A 24,941-nucleotide genomic window follows, 5' to 3' on the forward strand; every position below is an offset into this window, starting at 1 on the left:
AATCATCAGTCATTTGTGTTGAAAAAGGAAATTGGCATGCTGCTGCCCCGGCGGTGCTGCAGCGACACCGTATCAGAGCAGAGAGATGGTTGTCATTTCATGGGTTCCCACGCTGGAAGTGTCCCAACAGAAAAGAGATTCTTCTGAAGGGCACATAACTCGGATTCCTCTTGACAAGTGGTTTGCACCGGCTAGACATTGTGTTGCACCTGCTAGCTCACTTCCCAAAGACCACCATCTTCCTCGTGTTTCATTAAATAGTTCAGAAGTCATTCCTCTAACACACTTAGCCTACTTTTGCTTTATAGCCTCTATCGGTTACCATTTTAGGTTTCAGTGCTGGCATGCTTGGTAAATGTAGGTGCTGCCTCAATTGGTTGAGGAAGCTACGGTGCCAGCGGGCTGTCATGTCCCTCTCTGCAGCTGAGGGACTATGTTGAGGTGTTCAGAAGTCCAACAGTAGTCCTGATAATCCACACTGAGCAGAATGAGAGTAGATATGAGAAACATGACAGGCACTTATGAGATGAGAGAGTGAGCGGTGATCCACAGGGCAGCCCCACCCTTCGGGATCAGATTTCCTTCCACAGGCAACCTGACCTTGCTGCTCACACATACAAGACTCTGGTGGAGTGTGTGTGATGGGAGGCAGGACCCCGAGGCTCCAGTGCTGCTCCTGATATGAGCCAGTGTTTTTATACATGACACTATGTGTATGACATTATTGACAACATTGTATAGCAACAATGAAATTGTGATACTTAATTGATCCCGGTAGGGAAATTCGCTTTTTGTTTGCCCCGTTCCAGGGAGGTCAAAGGTCAGGCTCAGCACTACTGGAGCTGGTTTCAGTGTCTTGTCCAAGGACACTTCAGCCGGGCGCTTGGTTGCCAACACAGGGCTTGAACCCTGCTTCCCTATTCACTATGTCATGGAATATAATTTAAAAACAACACAAGCTTCTCTTGTAGATGGCTAGTTAGTAACAATATGGAATTTATGAACAGTGATCAGAAATAACTCTGTAAGTATTTCAGTTTGCAGGAGTCTTGCAGTGCCACCAGCTGAAGGCAGCTGAACACAGTCCAACAGTTGTGCTCTGTTTGCAGGAAGGCTAATGAACTGCTCCACCCCTAACCCACCTAAGAGCCACTGAACTGTGACACTGCAACTCAGGAAACCTAAACATAGAATATAGCTGTAAGATGGTGGTAATATACAGTGTGGTGGCAGTTGCCATGTGGTTAGAGCAATTGAAGTAACAGGTTGTTTTGATTTGATGCTCAGAATTGAGAACTCAATGAATTGGAAACACGCACTGGCTTCTACAAGAATGAGCAGATAGGAAACACCATGAAGCTCATGAAGTGGACCAGTATCTGCTCCAGACTGATTCGTGGAGAGCACAATTGAGTCCTCCAGTGGCTGATGGGGTCAGAAAGAGAAATTCGACAAATATTAGAATTAAGATAACTTGCAGTCACATTTACTAAATTCAAACACATCAAAGGAGCGCTTTATAATTCTATTTTCTTTGAAGTGGTCAAATCATCCTCCAAGTCCAACAAATTATGGGTTTGCTTCAAGAATAACCACGCGACAATCAAGATCAAATGATGCAAAGACAGTATTATCTGCATTTGATGGCAGACACAACTGTTATCCACGGACTGAATGCAATGAAGCTTGCCTTGCTCCACTTTCACATTAGAGACCCATATTTTTTTTTGCTGTGAAATTGTTAATTGCTGTTCTTGCTCTCCCCCCCTAATCTTTTACACGCTCACACCATGTCAGCCATTGCAGTTTGATGAAAGAGAGAGGGGGGAAGAGGGGAGGGGGCATTATAAGCTGAGCCTGGGATATTCAAAGACCACTGAAACCTCCTAATGTCCACGCTAGTGCGAGAATATGGATGGACTGAATCAATGCAGAGAAAGATGCTGCCCTTGCTCCTGTGGGTTATGCCTCCATTAGTCTTGATGGAGCCCGGAACCTGAGATAGAGGCTCTAATCTATTTTGGTGGGATTAATGCAGTCAGTTGTAGACAGCGGAGTAGACAACAGCATATGTTGAAGATTACACATCATATAAACTGCACAGATAGTCTGCAGTACATGTTAAATTTGCAACCAACAAACAGTGAAGGTACTCACTTCTTCAAAACATTGTTAAGACCAAATATTTTGGGCTGTCATGTCTGTATGGCACCCTTGAGGGGCCTCGGACACTGTGTTTCAATCATTCCGCAACACTTATGTTTGTACAATGCACATGATGAATGTGGTTATGAGACAATTCCCGGTCATCAGCTCAATCATCCTTGAGATAACAAGATTATACTGAAATTGATCAATTACCAAAATGAGCCTTTCCCTAACAGAGTAACCCTATTGCATTAATGCAAAGTGTGTGTGTGTGTGTGCCGCCTACAGTTGTGTCTTTCAGTGAGAGTGTGTGTGTGTGTGTTCATGGAGCTGCCGAACAGTGCAAGGTAGATTCTCTCACTAATTTTATTTTGAAGGTAAAAGAACCATTGGAAAATAATGTAAAATGGACGCCCTATGACCTTCCCTGTCACACCAGTTGTATATAGCAGTCATCAATAAGAGTAATGACTGCAGGACATATTGAAAACGATACATCCTGGGCTTAACAGTGGTAGCTTGCAGGCTAGAGAAGTTGGCATGTGAACAAAGGATCGCTGGCTCAAACCCCTGGACCGACCTGGAAAATCTACACTACATGGCCAAAGGTATGTGGACACCTGTTCGTCAAACATCCAAAGTGATGGGCATTTATATTGAGTTGGTCCCCCCTTTGCTGCTATAACAGCCTCCACTCTTTAGGAATGCTTTCCGCTAGATGTTGGAAGCCACAAGAGCATTAGTGAGGCCGGGCACTGATGTTGGGCGATTAGGCCTGGCTCGCAGTCCGCGTTCCAGTTTATCCCAAAGGTGCTGGATGGGGTTGAGGTCAGGTCAGGACAGGGCAGTCAAGTTCTTCCACATCTACCTCACTTTGTGCACGGGGGCATTGTCATGCTGAAACAGAAAGGGCCTTCCCCAAACTGTTGCCCCAAAGTTGGAAGCACACAATCATCTAGAATGTCACTGTATGCTGTAGGGTTAAGATTTCCCTTGACTGGATCCTGGGCCTGAACCACGAAAAACAGCCCAGACCATTATTCCTCCTCCAGCAAACTTTACAGCTGGCACTATTATGCATTTGGGCAGGTAGCGTTCTCCTGACATCTGCCAAACTCAGATTCATCCGTCAGACTGCCAGATGGTGAAGCGTGATTCATCGCTCCACAGAACGTGTTTCCACTGCTCCAGACTAGTCCGGTGGCGGCTGAGCTCTTCAGTACTACTGCCAATGTTTGTCTATGGAAATTGCATGGCTGTGTGCTTGATTTTATACACCTGTCAGCAATGGGTGTGGCTGAAATAGCCGAATCCACCATTTAGAAGGGGTGTCCGCATACTTTTGACCATGTAGTGTATGTGGGTAAAGTGACTGAAGAAATTGTTGACAAAAGTAAATAATTACTTTAATTTGATAATGAAAAAATGATTTTTAAAATATCATCTGTGTGCATGCTTCTACTTTTGACACTTTAAGAAAAACATGAATTTCCCAGTTATTTATTTGGATTTAAATTTATTTCTGGAGACAATAACATGCCATAAATATAACAGTGTGACATCTGTTACAACATAATTCTAACACAGTCTCATTCATTCACATTTTTACAAATATAGTAATAACAAAGTCAACAACATCACTATCACACTTGAGAGGTAAGAAGAGGAAGAATGCCTCAACCCCCTGATATAACATGGTGCTTCTGTCCCTTTACCCATGTGTATGTTCCCATTTTGTTAATAATCTGTCATGGTCATTGTCACATCTGCGGGAGATGAATGTCCCTCTCCACTGGGGAGGACTCCATGTTGCAGCTAGTAGTTAAGTGCAAGTGCAGCACCTGATTGGGGCCCACTGATTTTAACCGCAACATAGTAATGGGATAGTAATCTGCTCACCATGGCTTACAACCGAGAAGATCAGGCAAGACAACAGGCTGAGTAAAGGTGTTGCTGCTACAAAGGCAACAGAAACCATATTTTCAGGTGTCCTAGAGGATTTCCAGTACCGTCTTGTTGAAGCCGGTGAATCGTCAAAATTAACAAAATGTAATGCAAATATGTGAGCATACTGGAATGTGTCAGGGGAAGTAAACAACAAGGAATGAATAAAATCACACGACCTAGGTAGACATTCAAAACAGGGGCCGCTGAATTTGCACTACATTGCACTGCACAGTACAGAGTCCGACAGGTGACACTGGAAACATTATTTTTTAATGCGTGGTCAGGAGTGTGTGTATGAGTTTGTATGAGTTACTAAATCATGGGCACGATACAGGTAAAAAATAAAAAACGTTTTGTGAGTAATATTGCCACTATTTTCTGATAGTAGAGATGAGATAGAGATTGAGAGATTGCAATTATTTCATATTGCTGCTATTCTCTGATGGTAGACATGGAGATTAAGACAATTACATTTAATTATTTTTTATCGTTTACCTTGGATTCATGACTGTAGCCACATATAAGGACACCGAGGTCTACATCTCGGAAATTTAAAAAATAATTTTTCCATGTCACCTGGCGGGCTCCGTAGCACTCGGGTTTGGATGGTTAGGAGAGGAACTGAGAGGTGGCAGCTCAGTCTTCCAGGCTACGGAAGGAGTTCTGCATGTCCTCCAGGAGCTGGGCAAAGTCCGCTTTGATCTTGGCCTCGCCATCTTTAACCGGGTCCTAGACAATCAATTAAAAGATACAGGGAGATTAGATCCAGAGAGAACAAAGAGCTTTCCAGACATTTTTATGCTCATATGGAGGAGGGGGGATAGTACGTTACTACAGGATCACAGATATCAGTGGGTTTTGATAAGAGGTCTGTCTGTTCAATCAGTTAGTTGTCCATCTTGATTGATTGAAATATACGAGAGAAAACTGATGAACCCATTGATCTACCCCAAAATAGTATTGAGTAACAATCCATGTACCTTGAACTTCATGGAGCTGATCTTGTACAGGATCTCTCCCATGTGCTCCTTGATCATGGCCCAGGTGATTTTGTTGTCACTCTGAGCCGTGGTCTCCACTGCGTGTCGGGCCATGTCATAGAAGGCAATCATGTTGGAGAGGATGCCAACGGTTTTGTAGAAGGGACAGAATCTGTGTGTTGGGGCAGAAGAGAGTGTCAGGCTCAATGATATGTGTATAGGCATTAAATAAAAAAACGTAAAAGCATTTGCAGTGTGAGACTCATCTTCCCCCCCTCTCTCCTTGACAACGGCTCAACCTGACAATGTTGCTGCCTTGCATTATACTCACTCGTCTAACTAATGTATCCTATGAGCTTTTCTGCTATTATCAAGGAAATTATTTGACATTCTGAGACTCGTGAATTTTTAAGAGGTGTAGCTGCTGGCCAGTAATGACTAGCTCATGCCTAGCTTGTCTAGAAATTTTGCTAACATGCTGTCTTTTAAGGAGAATCCATCTAAAAAAAAAAGCACTTAATCGATGGAAACGTTTTTCCATGTTCACATCTACAACTGCTGTGGAGAAAAGTGTTTCTGAAAGAGCAGCTACTATAAGATTACTATTTGAACAGTTTGGATTTGGGTGGAGAAGAATAAAAACACCTCTCCAAACACAATTTTTGACTGCAGTCATTTGTTACTCTTAATCCATTTATTCTATAATGGATGTTAAAGCCGCATCAACCCAAGTAAATTAATTATGCTCAATAGGTCTTATGATTTTTTATGTATTTCTACTGTGGCCCCTTTTAGCATCAACAACAGAAACACCCCTGAAGATCATTTTCCAAAACTGACAAGTCTGATAGGGCCCTCTACTGGTCGGCCTTGTTCCCAGCATCCCATAGGAGAGGGAGTGTAGTGTGTGTGAATGGAAAGGAATTTGTTTTGTGGTTGGCGAGGTTTGTTTTTACCTGTCATAGGAGGTGTAACCATTCTGCTGCAGGAAGTCATCCTTAATGAGCTTAGCGACTTCTAAAGTAATCTTGTCAGTCTCAGCAAGAGATGCCTATGATGAAAACAAGAACATGAAAATTAGTGCTGGTCCATTTTCACTATTCTCACTAAAAATGTGATTGACAAAAAAGAATGGTGTTTTTCTTTGGAAACATCTATTTCATACAACACATGCACTGATCAACAGACTGTAAAAACATGTGCATTTGAAAACTATAAAATGACGTGCTATTTGGAACTGCGAAGGGTGTGATCACACCTATAGTTTGTTTTCTTTGGTCCGAACTGTAGTGGAAAAGTTTACTTTGCTGCATTTTTGCATTTGATTCATGAAGGTTCACATTGCCCAATTACAAGTAAAGCAGGGCTTTTAAACAAAAGTCACATGGACTCAAAAGTAGCTTGTTTATTGGACAGAGTTTTGGTAACCTGTCATCCTACAAGGTTAAAGATTTTGGGGGCGGGGCAGGAGGGAATGAAAACAAATCCAATTCCAGTCCCTTTAACTTTAGCCAAGAATGATGGACTTGTCTGCGCTCTTTGCCGTAATTTACCTTCTCTGGTGTTCTTATCAGTTAAGAATGCATGAAGAAACAGCTGAAAATTAGCATTAGTCGAGACTTCAGCTGGACTTCATTTGTAGGTACAAAAGAAATTGACCTCATCTCGACTTCAAGTATACCCTCAGTTCCAAGCAGAGTAACTGCTGGCTATCAGATGACAACACCCATCTCTGTATATCCCAAAAACCATGCATTTTGGGTTTTGTCTCCTGTAGTTGGTTCGGATTACATTATCACTCCTACTGCAGTTCACTTGGAAGACAAAGAAGACTTGCATTTTCAGGTGGTCTCAATGCGGTTATGTGATGCTCACCCAAGTTCGACTGGCCTTGTTCTCACCCGCCCAAATGAACCAAACTAAAGCTGTAAATTCTCCAGAGTTGAATTAAACCGCTCCAAACATCCTTGGTGTGAACGCACCCTAATTCAGACCTGGGCAAGTCACAGCCTGTGGGCTGGATTCAACCTGCCGGGGCGGTTGTCAGTCAGTTGCAAAACAAATCCTTTTCGAAACTGTAAGCACACCGTTTCCACCTGAGGAGGGCTGAAATTTCACAATAAAAAATAACCCAACTGTCACCAGATGCTTTTATACACAACTACTAATGGAGAATTTGATATCAACACTGCTAGTGATGGGTCAGTGCTTTTGATACAAGGACTGAAGGCCCAAACACACGTCGTCGTTTGATGTTGTTACACCATACTGGAATTCGTCATATATTACAAAGTATATATGGATTTTGTTCATTATTTTTCCTTGTCCATGTTATGGCTTACTGTAACGTAATTCTCACAAACACCTGGAATTAAAAAAACTTGCATGATGTAGTTTTGCGTCGAAATAGCTTAATAATGATCTTGTTTTCTAAAACATCATGAAAACAGTCATTGATATCACACCCAGTTCAGAGCAGATGCATCAAGGTGGCTGATGCGCTTGATGCGTCCAGTGCGCTTCTTTGAAAACATGCACATCTGATGTTTGCAGTGTGATTCAGTCGTAACAATATGTGACAACTAAACGCAAGTTTCAAGTGCTTCTGAGGCAGTACAGGGTTTGTTTGCAATTGTATTATTCATAAACAGAGTAAAACAGACCTGTATTTTGGATTACGGGCTAAGAAATTTGGACCGGTCAGTAGCACTCAACTACCAGCCAGCTCATATCACATGTACATGTGAAAGGTTTAAAACTTAAGCTAAATGTCTGTTTTGATTAATCAAAGGATTGATTAATAACACGCATCATTACAATTGATGCCATTCGATGACCAATTTTAGAATCATGTGAAATCTTAATCTCCTAACAGTCATATTTAGCCATACCTTGCCAACAAGCTGCACGATTTCAGCCAGGTCCTCCTCCTCCTGCAGAATCTCCTTGGCTTTTGTACGGAGAGGCACAAACTCTGGGAAATGCTTGTCGTAGTATTCATCCAGAGCACGCGTGTACTTGCTGTAGCTGATAAGCCAGTTCACTGAAGGGAAATGCTTTCTCTGAGCCAGCTTCTTGTCCAATCCCCAGAACACCTAAAAAGGAGAAAATAAAAAATATTCACACACACACACACACACACACACACACTCAGAATGGCAGGCAAGGAAAAACAAACTACAATGTGTGTGAAGTCAAATGTTAGTAAAATGTCTGAAAAGCCACTGCTTAAGACTTACCTGAACGATACCCAGTGTGGCTGAAGTGACAGGATCTGAGAAGTCTCCACCAGGAGGTGACACACTGAAAGGAGTTAACAGTATTGAAGGACAAGTCCACCATATAACACTTTAACACTGTTAAAAACAGCTATTGGCGATGCATCTTGCATTCCTGGGTTCATTTTGTTGTTTAGTGGTGTATTTTCCGCATTCCTGTGGATAACTGGCCAAACATTAACAATGGAACAAATTTCAACTGTTTAAAACAACGGTAAACGTCAGGTTTTGGTGTCAGTCTCTCAGAAACACTATTTTGCACAGACATTCAACAATCATATAGGGAGAAATTCACAATAGAAGTGACTGAGAGACCAATTTCTCCACCAACAGTAGCCTCAATAGTCCATAATGCAAAGCAGCCACATGACATGTTGCGTTCTGTTTAAGGGGCACGACTTCTGCTTTTTGTCAACTGCCAACAACAGCTATCGCTTCTGCTCTCTCCACTTACACGTAAAACCTGGAGGGAAGTGAGCTTGATTTTGGATACTGGTTACAGATTATTGATGGTAGAGAAGCAAATATCCACCGAATATCCAATATCAAGCTACCTTACAGTAGACGAGGCAGGTTGAGGGATAGTGAGTACACCAAAAAGTTCAATTAAAACACAAAATAACTCCTGGAATGTATTGAACATCACATACTAATGATATATAACAGTGAAAGAGTATCTGAGGGTGGAATTTTCCATTAAGACATTCACCTATTACAGTAATTCCATGTTAACCTACAAGAGCAAGAATGTTAAACTGTAACAGCAGAAGATGTAACTTAATGAACATAGTTCTTGACGTTCCCTGATTGTGCAAAAATCTTCAACTCACGCTCCTACGATGCTGACGCTGCCCTCTCTCTCTGGATTTCCCAGGCACTTCACACGTCCAGCGCGCTCATAGAAGGAGGCCAGCCGGGCACCCAGGTAGGCAGGGTAGCCGCTGTCTGAAGACAATAATATGCACAACTGTAATTGGCTCATAATAGCTTATCTACTGTTGGAATTGTCTTTACAAATAAGCAGTCCAATTCCTTGGACAAATGAACTCACCAGCAGGCATTTCAGCCAATCTTCCGGAGATTTCTCTCAGAGCCTCAGCCCATCGGGAGGTTGAGTCAGCCATCATACTCACATTGTACCCCATGTCCCTGAAGTATTCAGACAGTGTGATTCCTGCAGAGGCAATTCGATTCAATTCACAGCCTTATTTTAACCGGGTTAGCACACAAAGAAAGAAAGAGCTGTCTTTTGCAGAAATGTCCTTTGACAGAAGTGCTAAAAGATACACAAATAAATAAATGGATGATGAACTAAAGAACAAAACTAAGTGGAACATGGAAAGAAAGAAAGAAAGAAAGAAAGAAAAGTCCGTTCTCTTTAATGTGATGGTTGGTACCTGTGTAGATGGAAGCCTCTCTAGCAGCCACAGGCATGTTGGAAGTGTTAGCAACCAGCGCTGTTCTCTTCATGATGCTCTCAATCTTGCCATCTACTTCCATTGTAAGCTGTTGGGCACAGAGGTATAACATTATACAAAGTGGACACTGATGCTTTATTATTATTTTTTTTTCTTATCAAAACAACAAATACATCAAATCATTCATTCACTTTACCCGTTTATTCCTTTTCAGGGCCATGAGTATACATTGGACAGAAACATTAAATCGTTAAATTCTTTCACGAACCTCGGGGAAGTCTCTTAACACTTCAGACATTTCATTTCCACGCTCTCCACAGCCCACGTAGATGATGACGTCACTGTTGGAGTACTTGGACAAGGACTGTGAGATCACCGTCTTTCCACACCCAAAGGCGCCTGGAATAGCAGTGGTGCCGCCCTGCACACAACTACAGAGCAGGGAAGTCACATAGTTTCCAAGGCAATTCCAAGGATTTCTGTCAATCGTTTGTGGCATACAGATTTCACCACACATCATACTGTATGTGGTTCTACACACTCGACAAGTTCAAGCGATTATCAATCAGTATATAAGAAGGTGTAAAAGAAGAAGTTAGAGTGGTGGCTGGAGGTACTCAACTCAAACCACCACTGTGAGGTGCAAAAGCTTAACAAATAGCAGACTGCAAGAAATGGTCAACGTTCTTAAAAAAAACACTCAATATCAACTTGAATAGCAACTATACAGCCTTGATCAGCATCAAGGATAGAGTAAAAGCAAAAACGACCAAAAGGAGAGAGGGCTACTCACGGGAAAAGGGCGTCCAGAACTCTCTGGCCAGTAAGCAGAGGATGATTGGCCGGTAGCTTCTCTGTGACCGGGCGGACTTGTCGTACCGGCCATACCTGCAGCATGGTGAACTTCTCCTTCACTCCTTCAAATTCTAGTTCCAGCACCACATCCTGAACACCAAGAGATCAGAAAATCACCATCCGATAGAAATTCTGCTCGAACAAAAAGGACAGTTCTTTCTTGAGCGTCACTCACAGACACGTCGTAGTTTCCAGGCGGGGCCACGTAGGTGACAGTGCCTCTGTTGCGAGGCGGAAGCATCAGCTTGTGCCTGATCAGGGAGTTCTCAAACACCATGCCGTAGATATCGCCACCCGTTATGTGGCTGCCAACCTGGAGAGGGGATCACATGCCATTTGTAAGAGTTGTTGGAAGCGTAGGGATTGAGTACACATTCAAGTACACGCAACACACTAAATGCACTTTTCTTACTCTAAGACTCTGGCCAGGAGAAAATTCCCATTTGATGTCTCTGTTGAGGGCACCGATGTTTACTCCTCTCGGGATGTAGATACTTTGAGTGAGGTCGTTGATGTCTTTTAGGGGACGCTGGATTCCATCAAAGATGGACCCCATGATTCCTGGACCCAACTCAACAGAGAGGGGTTTTCCTGTCCGAAGAACAGGGTCACCGACAGACACACCGGCTGTGGCACACAGTTAGGGAAAACAAAACCAAACAGCATCACAACACACCAGACAAGTCTGATATCACAGCTTATACTCTCGATTATCTGGATTCTACTTTGGACAAACATTGTTGAAATGTCCAAGATCACATTCATGATATATGAATTTTATTTTAGGCTGGATTATGACACAGTATGTATATATATATATATAACCAATATACATAACTTTAGAGGAGGTAACATGGTTGTTTTGTTTTTGTTTTATTTAAATTGTGCTTATTTGTCAGAAGTGTAGTCTAATGCTGTATCTATTTTATGTGTACCTTATTATCATTATTATTTTCTTTTATTTACTTGATTGTCTGTTGCTGGTGTTTTATCTTGTTGTGTATTAATGTTCAGGACTCTTGGAAGAGTAGCCTTTCAGCTAAAAGAGGTCCTAATAAAACTCAAACTCAACACGGTAGCAAAAAGGATACAAGTCTCTTCGTAGACCTGGATAGTTGCCATGTCTCCCTCTAGACGAATGATTTCTCCCACCAGCTCACTGTGTCCCACACGAACCAGCTCATACATGGCTGCTCCTGCCATTGCAGTGGCCGTCACCACTGTGGATGGGATAGGTTTGAAAAGGAATAAACAAAATGAACAAAAATTTACATTTTCAAAAAGGGAAGCTCTGAAAATCTTTGCCAATACAGCAGAGGCTTACATCTACATTTTTAAGCCATTTTTGTGTCCACCTAAATGATGTGTGATTTCTGCGATAAATGCGTTTTATTATGTTATAACCTCTAGGTGTGGTCTGAGGCTGTCTCTTCAATGCCTTACTGATTCTATCGCTTCAATCTTTGTTAACCTGTGAGTGAATATCCCCAGGAGGAGAAGAGATTTAAACTTCTGTGCAATCACTGTTTGACTCTGATAAAGATGCTGATTGATTCAATCAGATCCTAGCAGAGTGCTGAGCTCTGTGGAACCGTCTTCCTCAACACAGTGGCAGGGAGCATCCAAAAGATTTGAGACTAAAATCTGTTCAGATAAAAAAAACCACTGTAACTAGAACAAATGTTTTAAGTGGATGATCCATCAGTTAGACTGCTCTTTGTTGTGAGATTAAGTAACAAAACTGATAAAAATACCAAACACTACGTATTCTACCCTATACAATATATATAGTATATATATGTACTATACGTAAGGAAAGGCATATCCTCGCTTATAAACCAGACCTGGTCCAGAGACTCCATGTACATATCCAAACTGGCTTTCTCGCTCCTCGTCCTGGATCTTAGGAAGTTTAGAGGTATCCATCTTCAAAGTAATGGTCCTGCAAATTACAGAGGTATGGATCAGAAAGGGATGATGGACAGTTGATATAAATTGAATTACACTCAAAAGACGAAATTAAACTGTCATCATTTAAAAACACCTAACCTTAGTTAGCCAGCCTACAGAGCAAAGTTACTGCTAATATCTATGGGTACAGGTATCTACTTTATTCACAACATATGAGAGGAGCGTTTATACATAAGCAACCTGTTACAGAAAAGAAAACAAACACAGGATAACGTTGGTAAAATGAATGGCCAAGCTCAGAGCAATAGCTAGCTAGTAAGGTAACCACTCTGCTGAGGCTGCTAAACATTTCAAGTCTGCGAGAGTAATTTTACTCTCGAGACTTGCTCGCTATTAACATCGACTAAATAAGGCAAATACATTGCTATTCATTTGTGAGACAGTGTGTCAATAACATTTGTTACTACACACAGCAGCAAAGCTGATTTGTGCGTGTGCGTGTGCGTGTGTCAGTCAGGTGACTAAGCTAACGCTAGCTAGCTATCCTTCACATCCTAATGCTAAGTTCACGGTTACTCACAAATTATTTGGTTGATAAAAGGGGAAAAATACCAAACTGTTAGAAATATAAAATCACAAATGATATGTCTGATATAAACATGATACCTTGTCTTGATATGCAGAGGTCCAGGTTTGTTGTCTTGTCTCTGACCGAGCAGACTGATCCAGGATGAGGAGGAGCTTCACAGCTAATCACCTGCCAGGCACAGGACTGTCACGGGCAGAAACTCCTCCATTGTGGCTCAACTGACTGACTCCGTCTCCTCACACGGGGCCAACATGGCGTCCAGTGGCCAACAGTTTCTTTAAGTGCCGCTGTAGATCTTCTTCTTGTATAATTTCCGGCAGTTTGAATGCTTCCAGGCATATTACTGCCCTCCGCAGGTCAAAAACTTCACTTCAACTACTTCAGCCTAGATTATCTGACATAAAGAATCTATATGTAAAAAAAATAAAATAATAATCAAGTCTCTCCTTTCAATTAACTGATGATTCTTGCTTCTGCCAAACAAAGAAGAAATACAACGGTCTGACAGTTTTTTGAATAATCATTCTCTTTCTTTGACATAATGTCTTGCAATGTAACATAATATGTTATACTGTCTCAGGACTTCTACATTGACAGACCATCTGTTTACCTAGTCAGTCTTTTCCCATATAAACACTTATTTTCTCAATTGAATCTTGAAAGGAAAAATAAAGCCTCCCCTTTTTCCCTATTCCACTCTTCCTGCCATTCCTTCTCAAGTCTCTCCTTAATTATACTGCAACACTGCTCTGCCCAGCTGAACCATAAAATCCTCTTTCATTCATTTAGCAATTTTATCTGCTTCTTCATTTCCATCCACCACAGCATGTCCTGAAATATGTACGTAAATAGCTACAAGAGGATTGTGGTACCAAGCTTTTTTGTGTCACTTTGCCTGTTTGGTGAGTCAATTCTTTCTCTATTCATAGTATTCTGTTACATCACCACACGGCCATCTTGGTAGGAAAATAACAGGTGATTGTAATAAATGAATGATTACAATCAAATGACAAACACAGCCAATGAGCTGTGTGTATTGTAAAGCGCCATATTGGTAGGAAATGCATGTGACATCATAGGAATATTATGAAGAGTATAGATAATTTCAGGTAAAAAAGAGAAGACAAACACAATGTGAAGACCAGCTAATACTGAAATAATTTACTGACACTGTCAACATTTTCAAAGACATATCACAATAAGTGATAATTCAATGGCAGAACAAAACTGCACTCACAGTACATGATACACACACCATGGGAGAATCAAATACTCACAAATTGAGGTAGCTATTACATTTTGCAACTATTAGTTGGCTTACGGGTAGGGTAGTCGATGTTGTTAACGACTGTAAAATGGAATGACCTATAAAACACGGACAGAATATGTTTTCGTTGTGTGTGTGTGTGTGGGGAGAGCCCAATCATCACATTTGGTCCAAACAGTTTTGAAGGATAGAGGTATGTTTAATGAAGTGATGTTGACCAAGCAAGTTCTTGAGTGAAATTTTTAGTTCATTACCCTGCTGTACTAACTAACTAATACACAATTAAATACACAATTAAAGCCACATCATATTCCAGGTCTACTGTACTACTTTACTGCAACAGTGCCTGTTTCTGAAGACTGGTGCAAATTGTGCCTTCTAGTAGGTCCCAACTACCTCATGGGTAATTAAATCAGCAGCATAGTATTAATATGAGACTAAATAAAGTTACTATGGCAGCACTGGGACAGCTTGTATCTGTTCATGGAGTCCACCAGGTGGAGCCAGAGATAGCCTTTCACAGTCCAGTAGTCTCACAAGCAGCTGGACATGTTTTGCCTCATTTGCACTCAATAAAGACAAACTAAAGGCAAACTTCAGTCAGCTGCCACACTTTGGCTCAGTCTGACCACTCGTTGTCGTCCAGCTCCGAGTCGTCGTCGGAGTCGCTGTACTCCACGGCGATGCGGCGGGACAGGATGGTGGCCACGTCGTTCCCCACCGGCTCCCGCTTGCTCTGCTGCTCCTGCTGCTCTTGGACTTTCTTTAGCTGGATGCCTAACAACGGCACACAAACAAATTAGATTACACACACACACATACAGTATATATATATATATATATATATATACAAAAACCTGAATCCAGGCTCCTAAAATTAGCAGTTACAACTCATACTCTGAAAAGCTTTGTGAATACAGGTCATGAACCTTTTGTATAGCGTCTGCCTTTACCTGTCCCATAGAAAACAACAACGAATCACAGGCATCTGAGAGTAGCGTCACTCCGACTCACCCATGCGGATGGCGGAGAGCAGGTCGCTTCTCGCGTCCCTTACAGGCTGATTATCGGCCCTCTTGCCCTCGCTGTGTCCTGCCAGGTGGGAGGGTGCAGCCGGAGGGACGGGTGGAGGAGGGGGGCCGGGGGGAGGGGGGACCATGCGAGGCCCCGGGGGAGGAGGTATAGGTGGGAGGGAGTAGCCTGGGCCGACATGCAAAACTCCATTATGGGGGGTGGGAGGTAGTGCGCCCAGAGGGAAACCAAAGGCTGTCTGTGCTGACGGGATGGGCGGGCCTGGGACAGGAGGTGGAGGACCAGAGAACTCCATTGGGCTATCAGAGAGACACAGACAGAGTATTATGTTTCAGGTAACACTACAAATGTGCTGGAGAAATTATATTATGTATGTAATTCATTCCTTATTTGACTTATGCAATAGTTGAGACTAGGGATGGGACGATCTGCTTATTTCACGATACAATTCGATACGCAGTACCAGGTTCACGATTCGATACAACCACAATACGATGTAATAAATAAACGTTCAATGGCAACAAAGTCTGACTGTGCAGAATTCTGTTTATTTCTGAGCCACAAATCTTTCTAGTGATGGCACTGGCTTGCTAGAATGTAAACAACAATTTAAAAATGCCATTACAAAGTGCAAATAATATAATTTCGATGGAGAGTTTGTGAAATTGTGATGGGCGAGCCGTCTCATTTGTGATTACTATAGCAGAATAAAATTTGGCTAATATCACAATTCATTTTTCGGCCCCACGATACGTATTGTCACATTTTTGTATTGCGATATATTGAATTTGGATGTATCGCCCCATCCCTGGTTGAAACAGTTCTTTAAACAAACATACTTGTAATCAACAGGAGGAAGTAATGAGCCATTAATTCGGTTTGCAGAGTGAGGCTCTGCTGCGGAGTAGGTTCCTCCCTTGTAGTTGACCTCGATGCTGTGGTATTCATGCTCCACAGGTGGGGAGGGGTGTACGTTCCCAGGCACGTAACTACGAGGCCTGGCGTAGTGACAGGCGGCGTGGGCGGGGCCTGGAGGAGCGGGATAGTCTGGGAGCTCAGGTCTGGATAGACAAAGGAGAAAGAGAGGGCCTCTCATGCTGACACCGTCTTCACAGAACGGCAGATCCAAATGGTGGATCTGCTATTACTAAATCAGAACTTTACACAAGAGAGAAAACATGGCATAAGTAGGACTCTCTGAAGTCTCTGAAGTTGTTTTCTATTATTCAATGTTTGGAGTTTTGCTTTTTTTACACTCAAAATTCCTGCAGCCCGACTTTTTGTCTTGATCATTATATCTATGTGTATCTATGTTTACCTTATCTTTGCTCGCAGTATGTTAATCAATATTTACTATATTATCTTAACAAGAATATTTTATCATTATGGACATTGCCATTTTGTGACTGACTTTCCAGTGAAGGTAAAACTGGGCCAAAACATTCCACATCAGGAAGAGCTGCTCACAGCCTGTAGTAGTTATAAATGTTATTTCTGCAACAATTCAACCAAAACCGCACAATCAGTGGCCTTCCCAGTTGAAGTCTCAATTCCATTTGAAAATGCTAATTCCATGATTCCATCTGCAGTTTCGACACGCGGTCATACTGTATGTAAAAGCACAGACCTGCCGTCAGGGGAGAGGGAGCCCTCAGACGACGCCCTTCGACGCAGAGTGTGTGGATGGCGGTGATCTGGACGGAGCTCTTTATCAAACGCCATCATGTTCCACTCTTGCCTGCGGTTTCGGGCCTTTCTCACCTTCTTCACCTCCCGCTGGAGCGTGCTGTCAACTACACAGCGCTTCTGTTCCTGGGAAAGGGAGAGGGACGGACAGCAAATGAGACGGAAACTAATGGTTAAATAAATACATAAAAATAAACAGAAGAAGTCAGTGGTCAGAAATAAGTCTTCTCTAACCCTTTGCTTCCGCCTTTCTTTCCTCTTGTCCTCTGTGTCCTGCAGCATCTTCTCCTTCCACAAGTCAAAAAAGTACGATGGGTCCGTGTAGAACTTCATCGCATCTATGCAATCCTCTCTGTGTTAAGATTTAGAAAACAATCATCCACATGAAGTGAGACACATGAACTGACAACTTAACCTGACTGGACAGCGGTGGCGCAGTTTCTGCAAAGCATACAGTACCTGTAAGAAGTGAGGGTGCTGAGAGGAGGCGGCTTGTCGCTGGTGTTGTACATCTGAGCCACAGGGTTTGGAGAACTGTTCTTGGACACGACCTGCTGGTCCTGGATAGTAGAGCTTTTAAAAGCCTTCCTCATATTTATGTCCTGAAGAGAGACTGCAAAACACGATACAAGACAGAGATTGTAATTTTAATATGAGGCATATGAGGATGACAGATGATTTTACACAGACTAGTGAGTAGTGAATAGTCCGTGAGTTCTACTGAGTGCATTTACGTTTGGAAAACAATGTTCCTTAACCCCACACTAACCCTCTTCCACACTGGAATCCAGCTCGGTGACCTTAACAGCCAGGCGGTCGATGCGATCCTGGAGAGAGTTTGCACGCACATAAAAGGTGTTGGCCTCATTAAAAAGCTCCCCAAAAACATTCTCTGCATGCTTACCTGAGAGAGAGAGAGAAAACACAAAAAGGAGCCATTAATAAACAGAAGAGTGTGTCAAACTGTGTCAAGTGAAGAAAGAACAGCACATTATAAAACAGAAAAAGACCAAACGAATCACAGACGTGCTGAAATCTATATTTACGCAACAAAACAAGTACGTTTTGTTGTACAGCTTTTTACACTCAGATGCATTGAGTTCAATATTGCACCCATTGTTCAACTAATGCATGCTGTACAACTGTGGGTTGTGTATTTCTGGATTCTTTACGTTTCCCCATATTATATACGGACTGCACTTCCCCTGCCCATTGCATTACAACATTATTGGCACATGTCGAACAGCACAGATCCACTTAATGTGGAAGCTATCATTAGACTCTCTCTCTTTGTGTCTCCGCCCCCTCACTCTCTGCCTTATCTGCTTCTGTGACACAAAGCTTTACGGTAAGCTCTAAGCTCCTGTAACTTCACAAAATCCCACACACACACACACACACACACACACGTACACACACACAGACGCACACAAACACACGCTACACAAACACATTCTAATCAGAGTATCCATGGGCCAGATGTCGAGTAAATTTGCTTCCCAAAATACTCTCTCCCCTTTCTCTCTCTCTCCCTGTCTCACACATTTAAATGCACCTGCTTGTACATATTACATATATCTAGTACACAAAAATACACAAGTATACCAATGCTTATTTACATTTTGCCAAACATAAGTTATCCTTTAAAATGCTCTGCTTCCATGCAAAGGGTCTAGATGAGTATTAAGTACCAGTTTGTTTTCTGGTAATCACCATTCAAACATTAGGAAAATTTAAGCAGTCCTAATGCTAAACAGTTACAAGTCCACACGTCATTCATGGTCAAATCATCTCAGAGGGCATGATACATTTTTATCTGACTCTTTTTATTCTTTTTTTTTCTTGTTGCCTTCTGGGGCCAGAAGTAGTTCACACAAGTTTTGAGAAAGAATGGATACTGCAATATCAATGAAAGCCTTGTTAAAAACTGGTATGTTTTTTGACCCTCACTCTCATGTCTAGCAGGTGGGGCTGAAAATAGGATGAAATGAAAGCAGATGTTGAACACCAAGATAAACTTAAATCACACTGCATATTAAATGAGCACAGAAATGAAACTGATCTTCCCCATTAGTGTCACTTTTGCCAGTTTACTTAGTGCACAAGGAAACTATGATGTAGCCTACTGTGTTGTTCCAGGTTGCAAAAAACACCACCATCCATTTTTCTATGCCTTTAAATCAAACTTTTCTAAGCTAAATGTAACATTAGCAATGGCAAAACTGTAGATATTTTGTGTGACAGTTACCAGAGAACTAGGCCATACAGTTTCACTTCGTTATGAGAATGCTGAACATCTGAAGATGACTTGATAAAAGCGTTGCTAAATATGATGAGTAGGTGTGATCTTACTCAGACTGCTGAGCTGTCGGATGATGGCGGACAGCGTGTTGTTGGTTACACATTCCAGCTCGCTGCCGATTCCATCAGGCACTGCACCGTGGCACAGGTGCCGAGGCTCTATGTTTCTCTTGACAAGAGGCATGACCCCTTCTCACATCTCGGCCGCAATGCCTGCTGGGAGACACAGGACAGGTCTGAAAGGTCACAGAAGAGTATGCAGCAGAAACGCAAAGAAAATATCAACACATTACGCTCTATAATGCCAGATCAACTGTTGTCATGTGAAAACCTTGTAACTCCAACTTTGGTAGTTTTCAGGTTTTAACTTGAATTGAAGAATTACATGCCGCTCTATGGGTTGACAAAATACTATGACCGATTGGGCTTTTGAAACCTTTTAAAACCTCATTGGATAAACTCAAAAATACATAACTGTCAAGCTAAAAACAAGGCTTCACCAAATGGCATAGATTTCTGGTGTTTCACTGGTATTCAGAGATGGGCCTGAGTCCCAACTCTGGACCTGAGTACAAGTCACATGACTCCAGCCCCCACCTCTGCTAGTATTAAACCAAGCTACTAAACTCAAACTGGCTACTAAATAGACAGTTGTATGAGTTTCAGCGTTGGATGGTAATAACTAGGTAATAGAGTAATAGACAATGAATGGGCACTGACTTTGTGGAGCCATAAGATGCTAAGTTGAGATGTCACACCTAAATGAAGTTCATATTCTAGCATTGCTAACAGGTATGAACCAGAATTTAAAGCAAAGTCAGCGCCCCATTCATTGTCTATGGAGCAGTGCCAGATTTTACATCCCAGGGACATCACAAATTCAAGGGTTGGTTCTCCAGTTTCTAGTAGTAGTAGTTTTAGGAAAGAGTAGTGCATGTTCACAAGACTGAACTGTCCTGGGAAACAGGATTAACAGATGTCAATTTTTTTTTTCTGCCCAGTTGTGGCCTGTGGCCACAAGCTAGCCAACTGCTAGCTAGCCCTACATGCAACCCAAGTCAGCTTTAGTTAGATAAAGTTGATAGGAAGTTCTTAATACAACTCATTCACTAAAATATAACAACTGGACATATTCATTAAGTAAGTAAGTAAGTAAGTAAGTAAATAAGTAGTAATTAAGTATATAAGTACCTAAATGCAAAAGTGTAAGTTACATAACTTTGTAATCTACATTGCTCAAAAGATTAATTCAGGTAAGAGTGTGCACTATAGTGACAAAGTTCATTATTCAGGAACATATAGACAAAAAGATCAATATATCGGAAGTTTTGTTTCCAGGGTGGGGTGTAGGCTAACCTATTTTTTACAGTCTATGGGTGTAACTAGCATCCCAACTGGACTGTCCCATGATTCATTGCGTGACTACCTACTACCTTTGCTGCCATACACTCAATGGCGTTACAGCTAATGGCAGCTGTTCGCTTCTCTTTCCTTTTAAAGCTCTTTGAAACGGCTGTCAATCACAGACATTCGTGTTCTTTTTGAGTGAAATTTGGTCATTTAACAGCAAATAACTGCTTTAATACAACTATACGCAACTACACGGGATTTCGAGTATATACTATCGGCATCAAAAGACGCTTACCAAAAAACACCATTTAATTTCTGTCCTACCATGAAGCTGCCAGTGGGTTAGTTCGATTCACCACCCGGCGGGTTTTTCTTACGTTTTTCACGTCAGCACGCTCGAGCGGGGCAGTGAAAAGCGAATCCAAGTCGTCTCATCCAAATTAAATGAATTCGGCGTTGACCTGCTGCACCCTTGTGCTGAACGGCGTCAGTCATCTCTTCTGGGCGGGATTCACACTGTATAAGCATCTCTCGTCCAAATCAGAGCTTGAGCTAAGGGATTTAGTGAGCAGATTTACTTCTGTCATCCAATCACAGTCGTCAAGGACATCATGCCGGCCATTTGCCATCTCATGTCACAGGGGAACGTTTTATTTCAGGATGCCCTAAGCCTGATTTTGTTATATGACTAATGGGCCTGCTGTATTACCATAATTTCCCTCTTGAAGCTCATCATGATTATTATCAGAAGTAAGGTAGGCCTACTGTCAGGTGTCTTTTCCAATGGCTTTCATCTCAGTATGCCATGGTTTTTCTTAATAAACTCAATAATTAGACTACTAGGACTATATAACTTTGGATAGCAATATTAGACTTTATATTAATCAAGTGCAGATATACAACTGATCAAATGCTCCATGGTTTTGAAGTTACCAAATGCTGAATGATAGCCTACATTCATAGTTTGGCACATAAGAACAAGCTTTTGCAGAGTTTTTTTTTTGTTCTCTTAGCCTGTACATAACCTTTTATGTTCTTTAGGTATCACCGTTAGTCAGAACAGTTCTATCTTAATATAATCTCCTTGACCTTTTCTCAGCTCTCTTTCATTCTTGTTCTTATATTTATTCACCTGGCCCACTGTTTCACTTTTCATATGTCAGTCCCATTCTGTATATTAACATTCTAACATCTTGCTCATCTCAGTGGGTGTGACCTGGATAAATAAAGGTTAAAATGAAATAATTAAATATGATATGCAGCATCTGACTTGTAATCTCCACACTCTGCTCTTTTCTCACAGATGGCATCATCTGGACAGTGGGAGGGAGTGGTGTAGCCTAGATCTGGGGGCTTAACCCTTTAACTCGCACACCATTAAACTATATGTTTTTCACCTACACATTTGCATTTTACCATCAAGCACATTTGACTGTTTTTAATTGTCGTTAGTTCTGGATGTTTGAAACATGGCTTTTGGGGTATATTGTTTTTATATGTGGGATTTGCAAGGCATCTTCTGGTTTTTCACTGCATGCAGCCTAGATCTGGGGGCTTAAGGGACTGTGCTACTTCCTAATATAGGATCACTGTTAGCATCACAACATGAGTGCTCATTCCTTTCAAAGTATGTTTATGATGATAAACCCCGACTTGGTGTCAGTTTGCTGTTACGGTTGGGAGCAACACATTTCACTGAGGGGTCTTAAGTGTTTTAGACACCATAATCTCTTGCCAGCTCAAAAGTATTAACCCCAATACAGCACTTACCCTCCCCATTATCACCGTCATTGACCCTGATGTTTTCACACAGTGCTACCAACCACCGCCTTACCCACTAACTGCATACCCGCCCCAACACTAACACCTCTATTATCCATTACACACAGACTCCCTTTCCTCTGATGTTTGTCCGCTTATCATGGCTTTCTAGTCCTAGTCTATATTGATTACTGCCAATGCCTTGGCAGTTATTACCCAGTGATAGTGGGAGTCACACACACACACACACACACACACACACACACACACACACACACACACACACACGCACAGAGGTGTATGATAAAAAAGAAAGTCCTGTTTGTGTTGCTCTTCAGTGAAATGTGTGATTTTTTTGTCTTGGTTTAAGGTTTATTACTTTCAGTGCTTATATCCACACAGTTCTTTAGCAGTCAATGTCACTAATGTCTGTCTTCCTTGTGTCTGAAAATCCTAACTACTTAGTTCCATTTGGCACTCACAACTCCTAAAATGTGTCTCATGATGAACTAGCTGGTCTGTGGTCCGCTGTCAAACCCAGAAATGAAGCATGAGCAGAAAATAAGGGAAAGAAAAAAAAGAAAAAAAAAGAAAGTAAGGGATAAATTTTGCCAGTGACATAATTACTGATCGACAGGGTTAGGGGTTCAATTCTCACTGGGGCTCGTACAAAAGACTGCTACAAATTCATATGAAATCCATATGAGCCCAACCCCTTCCCAAACTCCATGCAGGAATCTAACAGTGCTCATCAAATGCTAAGTGACATGTCTGATGATGAACTGGAATATGGGACGTCTGGAGGCTGAATTTGAAACTGGAGAATAGTCTAATGGCCCAGCATCCACAGGTGAAGAACATTCCAATATCCCCCTTCTCATGGAAACCATAAAATCATCAAGTTAGTTAAATTATCAGTTATTTCCCCAATTTGCACTGTAAGTTGTCAGAAGATGCAGAATGACAGATTCAATATGTTGGCAGCTTCAGTCTTCAGTTTCAGGTCTCAGTCCTAGTCACAGTAACTTACACGCTCACAAGACAGTCCTGCACATGCACATGCATACACAAACTGATTACCTTCAGTGTAAGGCCAATAAATCCAGGTAAGGTTACTTTGTAAGTAATAGTAGTGTTAAAGTCAAGTGGAAAGGGCACTTTGGTCATGAATTGGATAAGGCCTGCATTGTGTCTTGTCAGTTCTTTGGAAGGTTGGCTTGCAGGTTCATCTCTGATGTCATAGCCTACACTAGGTGTGGAAATTCCAGTGTTTTCATAAAGGGAAGTGATGGCTTCCCATTTTTTTTGTGCCATTTAATGTTTTACATCTTTGCTTTTCAGGATGGGAGAGTGGTGCAGAAGTAAAAGAAATCTGCCTTTTACTGTCAAATTTCAGCAAAATATAATCCTCTGTTGCTCTTACATTCACTTGGTGCCCTCTGTTTGTTATTGATGGTAGCACAAGTGAATCGTCAAAAAACTGTGGGTTCAAATATCTGTCCCTTTCCCATATGTGGATCCAAAAAGATTTTCTAAATAAGCTTGAATATAAAGCTTATTTAGATTGCAATTTAAAGTTTCTTAGAACAATTTTATTGATAAATTTTGTAATTATGAATAATATTGAATATGTATTCAATCTTTTGTGACATTTTCTATGTATAAAGAATAATAATGATGATATGGTAGCTATACCATTTGCAGGAGCTGCTCTTTTTCTCTGGCTATGGAGTAGAATGTTTTTTTTCTTTCTAAATATTTGATAGCTATATATATATATATAAAAAGCATTGTTCCTGTTATACGTTTCGAAATCTGTACCTGGTGTTATGGGTTGTGCAAAATATATCGTCAGTTGGCATGCAAATGGATTAGCTGCAGTTGCTGGGAACCATCTGGTCATTTTGATCTCAGTTTTGGTGGCCCAAGAGCAGTTCCTTTTGTTGCAACCTTATTTTCTATTTTTAGCTTTCCACCTTGTTACTAATATTTTCTTTGTTACCATCCTTTTGGGCAAATAAAACCCATAATAAAACGGTCTACCTGGAACTCCTTGTCCCTCACATATGATGGCAGTGGTAGGATCAGCCAGTGGAAGGTTGCAGGTTGAGGCCATTGCAGGTTGTGACCAAGGCCACAATTCTGTCTAATTTGTTCTAGGTGGCCCGATGGAGGATTCACGAGTCGTGGTGCTGGGCTTCCTGGAAAGCTGCCAAGGACACCCAGAGACCAGGTTCCTGGAAGTGCCCCAGGTCTTCACTGGTTTCTCCCCATTTAAACTGCTCTATGGTCATGAGGTAAGGGGGTGTCTGACCCTGCTCAGAGTTCTGGGATGTAGACTGGGGCAGGGAAGAGACAGTTAATTACAAAAAATGTATTAATTATTACGTTGTCTAGAAAGAAAGATAAGTTGGATGA

At 41.7% G+C, this 24,941-nt stretch overlaps 2 protein-coding genes across 2 annotated transcripts; both read right to left on the minus strand.

Annotated features, from left to right (window-relative positions):
* Positions 1 to 3,646: 3,646 nt before the first annotated feature.
* LOC139910719 (V-type proton ATPase catalytic subunit A) lies at positions 3,647 to 13,255 on the minus strand. The gene is made up of 15 exons (XM_071898100.2): positions 13,204 to 13,255; positions 12,471 to 12,568; positions 11,718 to 11,846; positions 11,039 to 11,253; positions 10,802 to 10,939; positions 10,565 to 10,716; positions 10,040 to 10,202; positions 9,751 to 9,859; positions 9,405 to 9,527; positions 9,184 to 9,298; positions 8,315 to 8,378; positions 7,967 to 8,170; positions 6,032 to 6,126; positions 5,076 to 5,247; positions 3,647 to 4,824 (listed from the first exon to the last, which is right to left on the minus strand). The coding sequence occupies exons 2-15, from the start codon at positions 12,550 to 12,552 to the stop codon at positions 4,732 to 4,734; spliced, it is 1,854 nt and encodes a 617-aa protein (XP_071754201.1). The 5' UTR covers positions 12,553 to 12,568; positions 13,204 to 13,255; the 3' UTR covers positions 3,647 to 4,731.
* A 1,757-nt stretch (positions 13,256 to 15,012) lies between these two features.
* On the minus strand, positions 15,013 to 19,596 carry wasf3a (WASP family member 3a). Its single transcript, XM_071898223.2, has 8 exons — positions 19,464 to 19,596; positions 17,881 to 18,015; positions 17,571 to 17,724; positions 17,346 to 17,463; positions 17,053 to 17,237; positions 16,265 to 16,486; positions 15,408 to 15,724; positions 15,013 to 15,170 (listed from the first exon to the last, which is right to left on the minus strand). The coding sequence occupies exons 1-8, from the start codon at positions 19,594 to 19,596 to the stop codon at positions 15,013 to 15,015; spliced, it is 1,422 nt and encodes a 473-aa protein (XP_071754324.1).
* Positions 19,597 to 24,941: the final 5,345 nt, after the last annotated feature.

Source organism: Centroberyx gerrardi, chromosome 11 (assembly GCF_048128805.1).
Source record: "Centroberyx gerrardi isolate f3 chromosome 11, fCenGer3.hap1.cur.20231027, whole genome shotgun sequence".
In the NCBI taxonomy this organism is placed as follows: domain Eukaryota; kingdom Metazoa; phylum Chordata; class Actinopteri; order Beryciformes; family Berycidae; genus Centroberyx; species Centroberyx gerrardi.